Genomic DNA, 17,755 nt, shown 5'->3' with positions numbered 1-17,755 from the left:
TTTATCTATTTTTGTTTTTGTTGTCTGTGCGTTTGTGCGATATTTATGAAATCATTGCTAAATCCAATGTCCTGAAGCTATCCCCCTATATTTGAAAATAATATATATTATTAAGTTTTATTCTTTTTTAAACAAAGCTTTTATACCTTTGAGACTTGATTTTTTTTAAAGTTAACAAAATATCCTGGAAATTACTTTATATAGATGGAGTGTTCCATAGAGCTTTTCCTTGTTTTCCATTGTTTTGTTGGGGTTTTTGAATGGCTGTGTGGTATTCCATTATATGGATATATCATGATTTAATCGACTGATCTTCTACGGGTGGACTTCTAGTTTGTTTCCAACATTTTGCATTACAAATAACATCTCAATACTTGCATGTTGTTTTATATTGTGGATGAGTCTCTAGAATTGGGATTGCTGGTCATCAAGCTGTTACTATATCTCATTCCTACAGTTTTATCTTTGTTATTTTTGTCCTCTCCTCATCCTTTTACCTCTCAAATATGCATGTATTTCTTTTCTATTCCAAATATTCAAGAACAGATTTTATAAAAATTTATCTTGATGTCTTTTGACTTTGTATGTAGATTATTTGTAGGTTATTTTGCTACCTCTAAGTGTTCAAAACCAAATAGGTGTTAGCTATGGAATCACTAAAGAATATTAGAACCCGGCCGGGCGCGGTGGCTCAAGCCTGTAATCCCAGCACTTTGGGAGGCCGAGACGGGTGGATCACGAGGTCAGGAGATCGAGACCATCCTGGCTAACACGGTGAAACCCCGTCTCTACTAAAAAATACAAAAACTAGCCGGGCGAGGTGGCGGGCGCCTGTAGTCCCAGCTACTCGGGAGGCTGAGGCAGGAGAATGGCGTAAACCCGGGAGGCGGAGCTTGCAGTGAGCTGAGATCTGGCCACTGCACTCCAGCCCGGGCGACAGAGCGAGACTCCGTCTCAAAAAAAAAAAAAGAACCCTCAGGGATTTGAGCTAATTATGAAAGAGTTCAAATCTGTGAAACGTATGCATCTTACAAGAAGTCCATTGTCATTAAAATTTGTAATAATTACTTTAATGAAAAAATGAGATATTTGTAATTAGAACTATAACACTATTTCTGAATTTTTAGAATAATTTTTTAGATACGAGCATGTTTTAGCTTAATTTATGTATGAATTACTACAATAAGTATGACAATCATAGTAACAGCCACAGCTAATATATGTTGTTTACTATGTGCTGGGTACCATGCTCAGCAATGCATGTACATTAATTTACATCATTTCAATTAATCCTCAACGACCTTATGAGATGTATTTGTAATTATATCTCCACTTTAAACATGAGTGAAGTGAGAAATGTTAAGTGATATGCTCTAACATGCTCTAACTCATGCAGTTAGTAAGTGGCAGAAGCAAGATTTGAACCCAGACAGTCTGCAATCAAGATGGATTCTGCTCTTTTTATGACAATGCTAGACTTCTTATATTGGGACCCACTATTATTTTCCTATATCAGGCCAGCATTTGTCTTAAGGTCTGAATGATTTTAGCTGCTGAATCCTTAACCACTCTATGTACTTAATTTCTCTCCCCAATGCAGTATAAGATATTACATGGTTGTTATATTAAGTTTTTTTTTTTTTATCGTGATAGCACAGAATTGAAATTCCATTCATAACAGTCACAGTTTCTCACAAAGCATTCTTTTCACATCACTATCCGTGGCAGAATACTGAACTATGTGTACCATTTTTTTGACCCATTAAATTATTTATGTTCCTGTTTTACAGTGGATGATTCAACAGCCACACAAAGCAGCAACATTTTTTGGATGCATTGGGATAGATAAATTTGGGGAAATCCTGAAGAGAAAAGCTGCTGAAGCCCATGTAGATGCTCATTACTATGAGCAGAATGAGCAGCCCACAGGAACTTGTGCTGCATGCATCACTGGTGACAACAGGTCAGTGTAATTCCAAGGGAAGCACTATACTAATTGGCTATTTTAACACTGGTAAAATCTGAATTCCAATGTGAATTTGGAATTTTGACTTTATAATTCCTTTTAATGTTTGATAAATGCTTATTCCTTATATCAGTTTTCCTGTGTTGTTTTTAAATTTACTTTTGTTAAACATGCAGTTGAATTCATGAGGCATGTGGAATAAAAGTTTGAGATTATTTAGTCCAGTCTCTACTTTTTATAATTAGAATCAGAAAAGGCAGATAGCTTGCTCAATGCCTGGTAGCTAATTTGTTGCGAAACTTGAATTAGAAAGAATATTCTTTTCACCATATCCTGAGGTTGGAATATTAGAATGAGAGACACACAGAGAGAGAGAGTGAGTGTATGTGTGTGTGTGTGTGTATGTGTGTGTATGTATTTTATGTATATAAAATACAACATTACATTCAGGCTCATATGACTTAGTTATCTAAATGATCATCTAAACCATTTCTGGCAAATAGTAATTCATTCATATTAAATAAACTCAGTCATGGGTAATATACCACTAACGAAACAACCAAGTATATTTCTATATACCCTTACTTATTAGAAAAGTATTCTTTATATGAACTTGAAATATCTCTCTCAGGCCCCTCCATGTATTGGTTGATTGTTCCTTTGTTCCCAAATGGAGATACTCCTTCAATGTATTCATGCTTTGCTAACATTATTACCATATCAGCACAGGCTTTTTTCCCCTTTGCAAGGGAAAAACAAAATAACTGCCCTACCAATTATTATATTGCTGGAATAATCAAAGATGACCTCTTTTTAAATAGTGATTCACTAGAAATTTTGTGTTACTTATAGTTGGAAATATGTAGTCTGTCCTCCTCCATTCCCTATCTCCTTTCTTTTCCCATCTTCCCTTCCTTTCTTTTTTCTCTCTTCATCCTCCTTTATTTCCTTCCTCCTCTCCACTGCCATCTTGCTCCATTTCTTCTATTTACCCATTTTATTGCTCACTACTTGACCTTCAGCAGAGGTATATTAAGGAATGGACTATTCTGGAGACTGGGGATCAATAAGCACAATATTTACTGAATAACCAAAATACAGCATTCAAAAATTATTGGGGTATGTAAGGCATTTTCAGACTTTTCCTTTAATTTTGTTTTTTATATACAGGAGAACTTCATGATTTTAAGTCTTCAGTAAACATTGAAATACAGGATTCAGAGATTAAAAAAAAAAAACTAAAAGTGTTGAAATATGCTTGTTTAGACCTTTGCCCTTAGTTTTCCCAAGGCCAGCCCTAATCTGTAGGTGCAAAGTTTTACCATTCGTGAGAAGTAGGTCAGATTTTCTTCTGAGATCACTTAGGCTACAGTAATATTACTAAATTGTTTTGGTATGCTAAATTGCTGTCTTAAAGAACAGTTATGTCTGGGTGCGGTGGCTCATGCCTGTAATCCCAGCACTTTGGGAGGCCGAGTCGGGTGGATCACCTGAGGTCAGGAGTTCGAGACCAGCCTGGCCAACATGGTGAAATTCTGTCTCTACTAAAAATACAAAAATTAGCCAGGTGTGCACCTGTAATCCCAGCTACTCGGGAGACTAAGGCAGGAGAATTGCTTGAACCCGGGAGGTGGAGTGAGCCGAGATTGCACTACTGCACTCCACCCTGGGCAACAGAGCAAGATTCTCAAAACAAAACAACAACAAAGAGAGAGAGAACAGTTATGATAATATAAGATCTCCTAGATGTCAAAAACTTAACTTTTATACTAATTTGATAGTTATAGTGATATTGTTCAGATGATATGGGAATCAAAAATTGGGGAGAAATCTTCAGTATCTAAATCATTATCTAAATTCTGGACGCTAATACAGTTGGATCAATTGTTTTGGATAGGTCCGGTAACCTTTGCTGCCACTATCAAAAACTCAGAAATTGGCCAGGCATGGTGGTCACACCTTGTAATCCTAACACTTTAGGGGGCCAAAGCAGGCTGATCACTTGAGCTCAGGAGTTTAAGACCAGCCTGGGCAACATGGCAAAACTCCATCTCTACAAAAAATACAAAAATTAGTTGGGGATGGTGGCATGTACCTGCGGTCCCAGCTGCTCGAGAGGCTGAGGTGGAAGGATCGCTTGAGCCCCGGAGGTTGAGGCTGCGGTGGACTGCGGTTGTGCCACCCACTGTACTTCAGTCTGGGCAAAAGAGTGAGCCCCTGTCTCAAAAACAAAAAATAAAACAAAAAATTTCAGAAATCGAAGTGTTTGGGTAATTCAGTATCTTTCTTGATCCAGGTTCTTCCTCTTCAAAGTCAGAATCAAATACATTGGGATAATAAGAATACTCATATTTTTCTGGTCAGGCGTGGTGGATCATGCCTGTAATCCCAGCACTTTGGGAGGCCAAGGCAGGTGGATCATTTGAGGCCAGGAGTTCGAGACCAGCCTGGCCAACATGATGAAACCCCACCTCTACTAAAAATACAAAAAAACTAGCCAAGTGTTGTGGCGGGCACTTGTAATCCCAGCTACTTGGGAGACTGAGGCAAGAGAATTGCTTGAACCTGGAGGTAGAGGTTGCAGTGAGCCAAGACGGAGCCATTGCTCTCCAGCCTAGGCGACAAGAACGAAACTCCATCTCAAAAAAATAAAAAAGGAATCTTTTATTTTTCTTTTGGAGAAACTGTAGTTTTCCATCAAAAAGTCATTGTATTATCAAAATAGAGTTTAGTATCTGGTACCAGAAGTGTTTGCTTTTATTTAGTAGCCATTTTGTCAAAATTTTCCTAAAGTCACAATTACTAAAATATTTTTATAAATTAGGTCTAAATTTTCTTAAGTTTGTAATATAGTTATTTTGTATTTGGATATGTTGATGCATATTACTCTTTCCTTCCTTCGTTTACTTGAACATAAACAGATGTATCCTTTAGTAGTAAATTGGCAGATGGATGAGTGGAAAGACGTTTTGGAAGAGAATTGAGATTTTTTTTTTTTTTAACAGTGTAATCGAACATTTTACCAAAGTCTGAAATGATAAGATTTTTTTATAAGCTATAACTGTTACAATTTAATAAGAAAAAGAGAAAAATTGGCAAGTAATTTTTTAAATTCTGAAGCAGTATGAGGAAGGAAAGTATTTTTATTATTTTATAATGTAAATAATTATTGTATTTATTTTTAATTAAACAAGCCAAGTGACACTTGTAGCAGGATTTTATTTTTTATTTATTCATTTTTTGTTTTTTAGAGATGTGGTTTTGCCTTGTTGCCCAAGCTAGAGTGCAGGTGGCATGATCATAGCTCATTGCAGCCTCAAACTCCTGGGCTCAAGCAATACTCCCACCTCAGCTTCCTGAGTCCTTAGGACTATAAGTGTGCACCACTACCCCCAGCTAATTTTGAAAATTATTTTGTAGAGATGGGATCTGGCTGTGTTGCCCAGGCTGACCTGAAATTCCTGGTATCAAGCAATCCTCCCACCTTGGCCTCTGAAAGAGCTGGGATTTCAACTTTGAGTTACTGCACCCACCTGTAGCAAGATTTTAAATGCAGTATCCTGCTTAGATATTCCATTTCTAAAATTGGACCAGTCAAGGGACTTTTCAACTATAGAAAACAATTCTAATTGATTTCAGTCCTTAGAATATAATGGTTTACAAATTAATTCCTCTTAGTGAATATGGTCTACATTTGTAAGCGTCTTTTGTGACATTAATTCCATATTTGACTTTTAAAGCCTTCGATTAAATAGACAATTATAGTATGTTGATATTTATTTTTATCAAGATATTTTTCTACTATAAAAAATGTTTTTAGTTGCATAGATTTCTTTTTATATAATGAGTTAGCTTTATTTCTTAACTGCATTTTGAACTATTAAGGTGTAAAAAGTAGGTCCTATTTTACTATCAAAAGGCAACTTAAATGCCAATTTCTTTCTCAGAATACCAGGTGTTGTTTAGAACAAAAATTATCATAGATGCCTCAGAAAGTTCTCAAAACAAAATTGTATTTATATTTATTTAAAAATCAATAACATTAGTTTTGAAGAATTAATTAAACTGTAAATTGTAAAATTTGCAAAAAATATTGATAACTATCTATAGAAATATATGCTAAGTTTGGCTATAATATTACTTGCTATTCTTTGGTTGTTTTAGGTCCCTCGTAGCTAATCTTGCTGCTGCCAATTGTTATAAAAAGGAAAAACATCTTGATCTGGAGAAAAACTGGATGTTGGTAGAAAAAGCAAGAGTTTGTTATATAGCAGTAAGTACTTACCTAATTCAAATCTCTGGTACATATTTACATGATGGATTATAGTTGTTGTCTGATATATATTTTAAAGTAATTATCTTTTATTTACCATGCAAATTATTTACCTATCTCAAAGCATATGTTAGATTCACTATTGTGAGTATAGAACAGAAATAATTATCTTTCTATGGGTAACATAATTTGTATTATTAATCTTCATGTCTACCTATTTTTGGATACATTATGCATAGGTGCTTCCCAACCAAGTGCAGAATTCTATATTAAATCAGTTTCCTAATATATTTTAAAATAATTCTACAAACTTACATCTTACATTTGTAGGCAACTTGCATTGTGCAGAAAAATATTAGTAGTATATATATATACTCCAAATAGTTTGAGCTGATTTGCCTAAAAAACTTAATTGCTATTTATTCCATAGTAATTACCATGACACCTCTTAATTTAATATTTCAAAAACATTAATCTTGACAAATCTCTTAAATCTGGGAATAAGGGCAGGGTGTTATTTGAATTATTAAGTCTTCTGACATAAAAATAATTGGTTAAGAATTTATTTCTAAAATAGGACTGTACCAAAAATTCTTCTGAATTAATCACCCCATGATTACCTTGTTTTTATTTAATATGTGTTAAATGTGGCTATACACAAATAAGTAGATACCTATGAAAAATTAAAAGCATCTCATATGCGTGTAATATATGGATTTGGTATAACAGCTGCTGCCATTTCACTACCTGAGCTGTGTGAAATAGCTGGTAAGATGCGTAAAAATTGATTATCCTACTAATAGGAACATGTTTATTGAAAATATAATTATTTCTTTCAGTCTAATGTTAATGTCTCCTACAGCATGTTTATGTGCACTGTTCTAGGCTTTACAACATTGTTATTGATTCCTCTGTATACCAGATCCTACCCCTTTATAACTGTCAAATAAATGCTTACATTGAGAAGATTATATAATGGAAAGTTATGCTATCTTTTCTGCCACTATGTGAGAAAAACATTTCAAGGATTAAATATTTTTTCCCCTTTATTATTTCCATTTCATTTTACTTCTCAAATTGGTCTCATGTTCATTCCATTTTTCAAATCTTGTTACTATATATTTTGTAGTGTGATTCTTTAGGGGGGATTTATGTACTATTTCAAACCATCTTACACGTGAAAGTCTGATTATCAAAAAGCACCATGTTTAGAGTTTGGCATAATTTATGTATATTTGTTGACTATGAACTAAGACAGTGTATTCTGATGAAAAAGTATATTTAACTTGACAATTACAGTCTTCTGTGTTTCAGTTTATATTTGTTCAATCCTGAATTGTGAGCCAGCTTGCAAACAACTCATAGTTATAATGATTATACAGTATAACACGTCTGGTCAACTTTGGGTGAATGGAACTTTTATGAAAGTATAGGTTCAACTTGCAGACAACTTATAGTTTTAGCATTTATGCACTATATTGTATCTAGCCATATTTGGGTGAATGGAGTTTTATAGTAGTGTTAAATATTTATACCTAATGTGCAATTTTGTACAGTGTAAAGTGATCAGCTTTGGTCTAATTATTAATAAGGCAAATGGGATTATTTTTGACATTTGGGTGGTGTATTCAGCTAGAAGAAATAACAAAATGGATTTCAGTTGTTATCTGTGATGCAGGTGTTAGCTTGTAGCTTCTGTTTCAGCAGTTTCATAAAAAGAATGATCTCTTACGTTGCCAGATAAATCTATACTCTTCTCACAGCTTGGCTTATTCCAAAATAGTTCTGAAAATAGTAGACTCATATTGGATACCTGGGATGCTGTATATTCTTAGTGAACATTTAACAAAATTTTCTTGGTGATTAAGAGCATAATTCGTATTCACTGAAATCTGTGAACTTCCTTTTGAAATATAATGTTATTTCCACAAAGACACTGCAGGTTTTACAAATCTGTAATTCCCTTTGATTTCAGAGCATCCTGAAATGAGATGTAGTCTAGTCTAGTTTTTTCTTAGCATATGGTCAAACCATAAATTAAATGGGCTGCCCCATACTTTCTGGTTCTATGAGGTCAGCAGTCTCATTACATTATCATCATAAACTAATGAGGTTTAAGAAGTTAAAGTTCTGGGGGCTCTTTAATTCTAAAATGATTTTGATCTAAGGAAGCAACTCAGTTTATCTATTAAACAAATTTCTGTAACTAAAACATCTGTCTGCATCACATAAGCTAAACCAGATCTACGTACTCAGCTCTACTTCTTTTTTTTTTTTTTTTTTTTGAGACGGAGTCTCGCTCTGTCGCCCGGCCTGGAGTGCAGTGGCCAGATCTCAGCTCACTGCAAGCTCCGCCTCCCGGGTTTACGCCATTCTCCTGCCTCAGCCTCCCGAGTAGCTGGGACTACAGGCGCCAGCCACCTCGCCCGGCTAGCTTTTTTTTTGTATTTTTTAGTAGAGACGGGGTTTCACCGTGTTAGCCAGGATGGTCTCGAACTCCTGACCTCGTGATTCGCCCGTCTCGGCCTCCCAAAGTGCTGGTATTACAGGCTTGAGCCACCGCGCCCGGCCTTCTCAGCTCTACTTCTTCACACTAGTCTCTAAACTAGCAGTGTTTAATGAATATTAAGAAAATTGCAAACCTTCTTCTTCATTTTCTTTACCATATAATTCGCTGAGTAAGTTCACACTGGAAACCTTCCTGATTGAAAAGCTAAAATTGAATATGGATACACCAGCATCCTCTTTGGGTTTAAATACAGTGTCAAGATCTTTTAAAATTTATTTTTTATCTTTCATAATAAATGTTTCATTTTATGCCATGTAAACTCAGTTTTTCCATGTTTAAACCAACTTCTCAGATTCTTTGTTAGCAGGTAATTATTGACTACTGGTTATGGTGACTAGGTAATTATGTTTTTTTTTTTTTTTTTTTTTTTAATTTTTTTTTTTTTTGAGACGGAGTCTCGCTCTGTCGCCCAGGCTGGAGTGCAGTGGCCGGATCTCAGCTCACTGCAAGCTCCGCCTCCCAGGTTTACGCCATTCTCCTGCCTCAGCCTCCCGAGTAGCTGGGACTACAGGCACCCGCCACCTCGCCCGGCTAGTTTTTTGTATTTTTTAGTAGAGACGGGGTTTCACCATGTTAGCCAGGATGGTCTCGATCTCCTGACCTCGTGATCCGCCCGTCTCGGCCTCCCAAAGTGCTGGGATTACAGGCTTGAGCCACCGCGCCCAGCCGGTAATTATGTTTTTGAAAACATAAGTCTCAGGTTCTCTTCACCTTAGAATTATCTAAGGGATGTATCTGTTTTTCCTCACTTAAATAGTATTTCCTGACTAGGCATGGTGGTTTATGCCTATAGTCCCAGTGCTTTGGGAGGCCAAAGCCAGTGGATTGCTTTTGGCCAGGAGATTGAGTCCAGCTTGGGCAACATAGTGAGACCCCATCTGTGCCAAAAAAAAAAAATTCTTTTAAATTAGCGATGCATAGTGGCACTCACCTGTAGATCTAGCTACTTGGGAGACTGAGGCAGGAGGATTACTTGAGCCTAGGAATTAGAAGTTACATTGAGCTATAATTGTACCACTATACTCCAGCCTAGGCGACAGAGCAAAATCCTGTCTCAAAAAAAAAAAAAAAAGAAAAGAAAAGGAAAAATAATATTTCTTAAATTAGACCTGTAAGACTTATTCAGGAAAGGCTTATGAAAAAGAATAGTACATTGGAGCCATTAATTTTTCTACATTATGTATTTCCTTCTTTTATATTCTTAACTTTTATTTTTACTTTTGATTTTTTTGTAGATAAGGTCTTGCTCTGTTTCCCAGGCTGGAGTGCAGTGGTGTGATCACAGCTCACTGCAGCCTTGAAATTCTGGGCTCAGGCGATCCTCCTATCTCACCCTCCCGAGTAGCTGGGGCTACAGGTGTAAGCCACTGCACCTGGCTTGTATTTCCTTTTTAAGGTGTATTAATCTGCTATGGAAAATGTAAAAAAAAATAAAATGTGGCAATGATAGCATAAAGGCTAGGTAAAAATTAGCACTATGTTTCATCATGAATTTTGGTAGTTACATTTTTACTTTTTTTTTTTAATATTTTTCAATGTTTAAACGTTTTCATTTTATTCTGTAACTATAATTTTTGTAGTCTTAATTCTATATTTAAATGAGATAAATGCTTATCATCAACTACTTTGTAACAGTTTTCCCATTCCTTTATTGTTAATTTTGATTATCCCTTGATTGGCTCCATTTTATCATCAAACTTTTTTTTTTACAGGAAGGACTTAAAATGCATCCCTTCTTGAGCTTTTATTTACCTCCTATTGCTTTTACATAAATGACAACTCATTTGGTGTAATATTTTTCAAAACAAAATATTTTGTAGTTATTGCTTCATTGACTTCTCATACCTTTTCTGGGAAAGCTAAGCCAGGTTGATTTTTATTTGTTCTTTATTATTGCCTTTTGTTCCTTCTTTGGGTTTCCTTTGTTGTTGTTCTCTTTATTCTGCCTCCCACTACTTTGCCTTATTCTTTTAGTTTGTTTGTTAAGGGAGAAGAGTAATTTATTGATTTGTCACTTTTTTTCTACTATAGGTGCGTGCTTAGTGCTATACATTTCTAAGGCTTAATTTGGCTGCATCACATATTGTCATTTTCATTCACTTTGAAATACTCTCTAGTTTCTCTTTTAACTACTTATTTGAATCACGGATTATTTAAATGTCTGTTGTTTAATTTCTAGATATGGGGACTTTGCAGAGATCTTTCTCTCATTATAATTGTGAATTGGTATATTCATCTCCCATATTCTATTAGTTTTTACTTACGTTGAAATCTTTTGTTAGGTGCATAAGGTGCAAGGTTGATTATTTGGCCTGTTTTTCATTATGAAATATGTATCCCTGGTAATATACTTTAGTCTTAAATTTACTGTCTAATATTAATATAGTCAATCCAACTTTCTTTTGATTATTGATATCATGTTATATCTTTTTCCTCCCTTTCACTTCTAACCTATTTATGTTTTTATCTTTTAAAGTGCATTTCTTACAGACAACATAGTTGAGTCTTATTTTTTGTGTCTCCCTTTTAACTGGAATGTTTATACCGTTCCAGTTAGCAGTATAGTTAGGTTTGATTTCATAATCCTGGTATTTGTTTTCCATTTCTCTCATGTGTTCTTCATTCTCTTTTCTCTCTCCTGCCCTCTTTTGGGTTAATTCTGTGTTTTTGTCCTTTTTGTTGGCTTAATCTCTCTCTTTTTGTCTTACTTTAATGGTTGCATTAGGATTTATAGTGCACATCTTTCATTACAGTTTGCTTTCACATATAGTATTAAAGTACCTTATAGTGGTATACTTCCATCTTACCTTTCCTAACCTTTATGCTGTAATTGTCACATTTCAATTTTTTTTTTGCGACTGCGCCTTGCTGTGTTGCCCAGGCTGGAGTGCAGTGGTGCAATCGCAGCATGCTGCAACCTGCGCCTCCCGGGTATAAGCAATTCTTGTGCCTCAGCCTCCCAAGCAACTGGGACTACAGGCATGCACCACCACGCCCTGCTAGTTTTTTGTGAGTTTTTTTGGTAGAGATGGGTTTCTCTATGTTGGCCAGGCTGGTCTCGAACTCCTGGCCTCAAGTGATCCACCCACCTTGGCCTCCCAAAGTGCTAGGATTACAGGCATGAGCCATTGTACCCGGCCTTAATTTTTTTTTTCTTTGAGGTAGCATCTTGCCCTGTGGTCTAGGCTGCAGTGCAGTGGTACACTTATGGTTCACTGCAGCCTTGACTGCCTGGGATCAAGCAATACTCCCACATCAGCCTTCTGAGGTGCTGGAACTACATACAGGTGCATACCACTGTGCCTTGACTTTTTTTTTTTTTTTTTTTTACTTTTTAATTTTTTTTTTTTATACCTAAGTTCTAGGGTACATGTGCACCGTATACAGGTTTGTTACATATGTATACCTGTGCCATGCTGGTGTGCTGCACCCATTAACTCGTCATTTACATTAGGTATTTCTCCTAATGCTATCCCTCCCCCCTCCCCTCACCCCACGACAGGCCCCATTGTGTGATGTTCCCCAACCTGTGCCCAAGTGTTCTCATTGTTCACTTCCCACTTATAAGTGAGAACATGCAGTGTTTGGTTTTCTGTCCTTGCGATAGTTTGTTCAGAAGTTTCCAGCTTCATCCATGTCCCTACAAAGGACATGAACTTATCTTTTTTTTTTTTTTTTTTTTTTTTTTTTTTGAGGCGGAGTCTCGCTCTGTCGCCCGGACTGGAGTGCAGTGGCCAGATCTCAGCTCACTGCAAGCTCCGCCTCCTGGGTTTACGCCATTCTCCTGCCTCAGCCTCCCGAGTAGCTGGGACCACAGGCGCCCGCCACCTCGCCCGGCTAGTTTTTGTATTTTTAGTAGAGACGGGGTTTCACCGTGTTAGCCAGGATGGTCTCGATCTCCTGACCTCGTGATCCGCCCGTCTCGGCCTCCCAAAGTGCTGGGATTACAGGCTTGAGCCACCGCGCCCGGCCAAACTTATCTTTTTTTATGGCTGCATAGTATTCCATGGTGTATATGTGCCACATTTTCTTAATCCAGTCTATCATTGATGGACATTTCGGTTGTTTCCAAGTCTTTGCTATTGTGAATAGTACCACAATAAACATACGTGTATATGTGTCTTTATAGCAGCATGATTTATAATCCTTTGGGTATGTACCCAGTAATGGGATGGCTGGGTCAAATGGTATTTATAGTTCCAGATCCTTGAGGAATCGCCACACTGTCTTCCACAATGGTTGAACTAGTTTACAGTCCTACCAACAGTGTAAAAGCATTCCTATTTCTCCACATCCTCTCCAGCACCTGTTGTTTCCTGACTTTTCAATGATCACCATTCTTACTGGTGTGAGATGGTCTCTCATTGTGGTTTTCATTTGCATTTCTCTGAAGACCAGTGGTGATGAGCATTTTCTCATGTGTCTGCTGGCTGCATAGATGTCTTCTTTTGAGAAGTGTCTGTTCATATCCTTCACCCTCTTGATGGGGTTGTTTGATTTTTTCTTGTAAATTTGTTTAAGTTCTTTGTAGGTTCTGGATATTAACCCTTTGTCAAATGGGTAGATTGCAAAAATTTTCTCCCATTCTGTAGGTTGCCTGTTCACTCTGATGGTCGTTTCTTTTGCTGTGCAGAAGCTCTTTAGTTTAATTAGATCCCATTTGTCTGTTTTGGCTTTTGTTGCCATTGCTTTTGGTGTTTTAGTCATGAAGTCCTTACCCATGCCTATGTCCTGAATGGTATTGCCTAGGTTTTCTTCTAGGATTTTTTATGGTTTTAGGTCTAACATTTAAGTCTTTAATCCATCTTGAATTTTTTTTGTATAAGATGTAAGGAAGGGATCCAGTTTCAGCTTTCTACATATGGCTACCCAGTTTTCCCAACACCATTTATTAAATACGGAATCCTTTCCCCATTGCTTGTTTTTGTCAGGTTTGTCAAAGATCAGATGGTTGTAGATGTGTGGTATTATTTCTGAGGGCTCTGTTCTGTACCATTGGTCTATAATCCTGTTTTGGTACCAGTACCATGCTGTTTTGGTTACTGTAGCCTTGTAGTGTAGTTTGAAGTCAGGTAGCGTGATGCCTCCAAGTTTGTTCTTTTGGCTTAGGATTGTCTTGGCAATGCAGGCTCTTTTTGAGTTGCATATGAACTTTAAAGTAGTTTTTTCCAGTTCTGTGAAGAAAGTCATTGGTAGCTTGATGAGGATGGCATTGAATCTATAAATGACCTTGGGCAGTATGGCCATTTTCACGATATTGATTCTTACTATCCATGAGCATGGAATGTTCTTCCATTTGTTTGTGTCCTCTTTTATTTCGTTGAGCAGTGATTTGTAGTTCTCCTTGAAGAGGTCGTTCACATCCAAGTTGGATTCCTAGGTATTCTCTTTGAAGCAATTGTGAATGAGAGTTCACTCATGATTTGGCTCTCTGTTTGTCTGTTATTGGTGTATAGGAATGCTTGTGATTTTTGCACATTGGTTTTGTATCCTGAGACTTTGCTGAAGTTGCTTAACAGCTTAAGGAGATTTTGGGCTGAGACAATGGGATTTTCTAAATATGCAGTCATGTCATCTGCAAACAGGGACAATTTGACTTCCTTTTTTCCTAATTGAATACCTTTTATTTATTTCTCCTGCCTGATTGCCCTGGCCAAAACTTCCAATACTATATTGAATAGGAGTGGTGAGAGAGGGCATCCCTGTCTTGTGCCACTTTTCAAAGAGAATGCTTCCAGTTTTTGCCCATTCAGTATGATTTTGGCTGTGGGTTTGTCATAAATAGCTTTTGTTATTTTGAGATATGTCCCATCAATACCTAGTTTATTGAGGGTTTTTAGCATGAAGGGCTGTTGAATTTTGTTGAAGGCCTTTTCTGCATCTATTGAGATACTCATATCGTTTTTGTCTTTGGTTCTGTTTATATGATGGATTATGTTTATTGATTTGCATATGTTGAACCAGCCTTGCATCCCAGGGATGAAGCCCACTTGATTGTGGTGGATAAGCTTTTTGATGTGCTGCTGAATCCGGTTTGCCAGTATTTTATTGAGGAATTTTGCATCAATGTTCATCACGGATATTGGTCTAAAATTCTCTTTTTGTTGTGTCCCTGCCAGGCTTTGGTGTCAGGATGATGCTGGCCTCATAAAATAAGTTGGGGAGGATTCCCTCTTTTTCTGTTGATTGAAATAGTTTCAGAAGGAATGGTATCAGCTCCTCTTCATACCTCTGGTAGAATTCGGTTGTGAGTCTGTCTGGTCCTGTACTTTTTTTGGTTGGTAGGCTATTAATTATTGCCTCAATTTCAGAGCTTGTTATTGGTGTATTCAGGGATTCAACTTCTTCCTGGTTTAGTCTTGGGAGGATGTATGTGTCCTGGAATTGATCCATTTCTTCTAGATTTTCTAGTTTATTTGCATAGAGGTGTTTATGGTATTCTCTGATGGTAGTTTGTATTTCTGTGGGATCGGTGGTGATATCCCCTTTATCATTTTTTATTGCATCTATTTGATTCTTCTCTCTTTTCTTCTTTATTAGTCTTGCTAGTGGTCTATCAATTTGTTAATCTTTTCAAAAAGCCATCTCCTGGATTCATTGATTTTTTGGAGGGTTTTTTGTGTCCCTATCTCCTTCAGTTCTGCTCTGATCTTAGTTATTTCTTTCCTTCTGCTAGCTTTGAATGTGTTTGCTCTTGCTTCTCCAGTTCTTTTAATTGTGATGTTAGGGTGTTGGTTTTAGATCTTTCTTGCCTTTCTCTTGTGGGCAATTTGTGCTATAAATTTCCCTCTATACACTGCTTTAAATGTGTCCCAGAGATTCTGATACGTTGTGTCTTTGTTCTCATTGGTTTCAAAGAACATCTTTATTTCTGCCTTCATTTCGTTATGTACCCAGTAGTCATTCAGGAGCAGGTTGTTTGCTTTCCATGTAGTTGTGTGGTTTTCAGTGAGTTTCTTAATCCTGAGTTCTAATTTGATTGCACTGTGGTCTGAGAGACAGTTTGTTATAATTTCTGTTCTTTTACATTTGCTGAGGAGTGCTTTGCTTCCAACTCTTTGGTCAGTTTTGGAATAAGTGCAATGTGGTGCTGAGAAGACTGTATATTCTGTTGATTTGGGTTGGAGAGTTCTGTAGATGTCTATTAGGTCCGCTTGGTGCAGAGCTGAGTTCAAGTCTTGGGTATCCTCGTTACCTTTCTGTCTTGTTGATCTGTCTAATGTTGACAGTGGGGTGTTAAAGTCTCCCATTATTATTGTGTGGGAGTCTAAGTGTGTTTGTAGGTCTCTAAGGACTTGCTTTATGAATCTGATTGCTCCTGTATTGGGTGCGTATATATTTAGGATAGTTAGCTCTTTTTGTTGAATTGATCCCTTTACCATTATGTAATGGTCTTCTTTGTCTCTTTTGATCTTTGTTGTTTTAAAGTCTGTTTTATCAGAGACTAGGATTGCAACCCCTGCTTTTTTTTTTTTTTTTTTTTTTTTTCCATTTGCTTGGTAGATTTTCCTCCATCCCTTTATTTTGAGCCTATGTGTGTCTCTGCACATGAGATGGGTCTCCTGAATACAGCACACTGATGGGTCTTGACTCTTTATCCAATTTGCTAGTCTTTTTCTTTTAATTGGGGATTTAGTCCATTTACATTTAAGGTTAAATGCAACCTCCACCTCCCGGGTTCACACCATTCTTCTGCCTCAGCCTCTCAAGTGGCTGGGACTATACACGCCTGCTAGCACGCCAGGCTAATTTTTTGTGTTTTTAGTAGAGATGGGGTTTCACCATATTAACCAGGATGGTCTCGATCTCCTGACCTTGTGATCTGCCCGCCTTGGTCTCCGAAAGTGCTGGGATTACAGGCATGAGCCACTGCACCCAGCCTAATTGTTGTTGTTTTTTTTAAATCAGCTTTGTTAATGTATGTCTCACAACTTACAATACATACATTTTACTTCTACATATATATTATAAACATCATAACCTTGCTGCTATTTTTGTTTAAATTGTCAAATATATATTTTTAAAGACTTAATAAGAAAAAGCATATTTTTACTCATGTATTTATCATTTCTAGTTCTCTTCATTCCTTTTGGTTAGAATTAGATTTCCATCTGGTATCATTTTCCTTCTGCCTAAAGGGCATTCTTTAACATCTCTTGTATTTGGATCTGTTGGTAATAAATTCTTTCAGCTTTTGTATGTTTGAAAACATCTTTATGTGCCAGATATACAGTTCTAGTTTGACAGTTCTTCAGTACATGAAAAATGTTACCCCATTGCCATCTTACTTGCATAATTCTTGATAAGAAATCTGACATTCTTTTGTTCTTCAATATTTCACGTCCCCAATTCCCCAAATTTTGCTGCTTTTAAGATTTTCTGTATGAGACCAGGTGCAGTGGCTCACACCTGTAATTCCAGTGCTTTGGGAGGTCAAGATGGGAGGATAGCTTTTGAGGCTTGGAGATCAAGAATAGCCTAGGCAACATAGTGAGACCTCATCCCTACAAAAAATACACACACAGAGAGAAAATTATTGATTTTGATCAGTTTAGTTATGATGGGCCTTAGTGTATTCTTCTTCATGTTTCTTATGCATAGGTTTTGTTTAACTTCTTAGAGCTATGAGTTTTTAGTTTTTATTATGAAGTTTTGGAATATTTGCAGCCATTAGATATCTTCAATTGGTTTTCTGACCCTTTCAGGCCACTTGAAGTTGTCTCATAACTCACTGATACTCTTTTTTTTATTTTGTCTCTTTCTCTGTGTTTTATTTTGCATACCTCCTTTGCTGTGCCTTCCATTTTACTAATATTTTCTTCTATAATACCTGAACTGCTATTAATCTCATCAAATAAATAAAGCTAAATATTTCCTACTGCTGGGGCAAGACTTTTCTTAGTATTCCATGGCATAGAGCACTAAGGGGTCCCTAATCCCAGGTACT

The 17,755-nt window shown here is 36.7% G+C and overlaps 1 protein-coding gene across 3 annotated transcripts in view; it reads left to right on the top strand.

Annotated features, from left to right (window-relative positions):
• Positions 1-17,755, top strand: part of ADK (adenosine kinase) — a 577,585-nt gene that overhangs the window by 244,465 nt on the left and 315,365 nt on the right. For all 3 annotated transcript variants that reach the window (XM_030940869.1, XM_030940870.1, XM_030940871.1), the window contains 2 exons: positions 1,791-1,963; positions 6,131-6,239. In XM_030940869.1, coding sequence (XP_030796729.1) covers positions 1,791-1,963; positions 6,131-6,239 — 282 coding nt within the window. The remainder of the gene's footprint in view (positions 1-1,790; positions 1,964-6,130; positions 6,240-17,755) is intronic.

The sequence above is a fragment of the Rhinopithecus roxellana genome, chromosome 11 (assembly GCF_007565055.1).
Source record: "Rhinopithecus roxellana isolate Shanxi Qingling chromosome 11, ASM756505v1, whole genome shotgun sequence".
In the NCBI taxonomy this organism is placed as follows: domain Eukaryota; kingdom Metazoa; phylum Chordata; class Mammalia; order Primates; family Cercopithecidae; genus Rhinopithecus; species Rhinopithecus roxellana.
The sequence above is the reverse complement of the archived record's forward strand: the minus strand, read 5'-3'. Positions and strand labels throughout refer to the sequence as shown.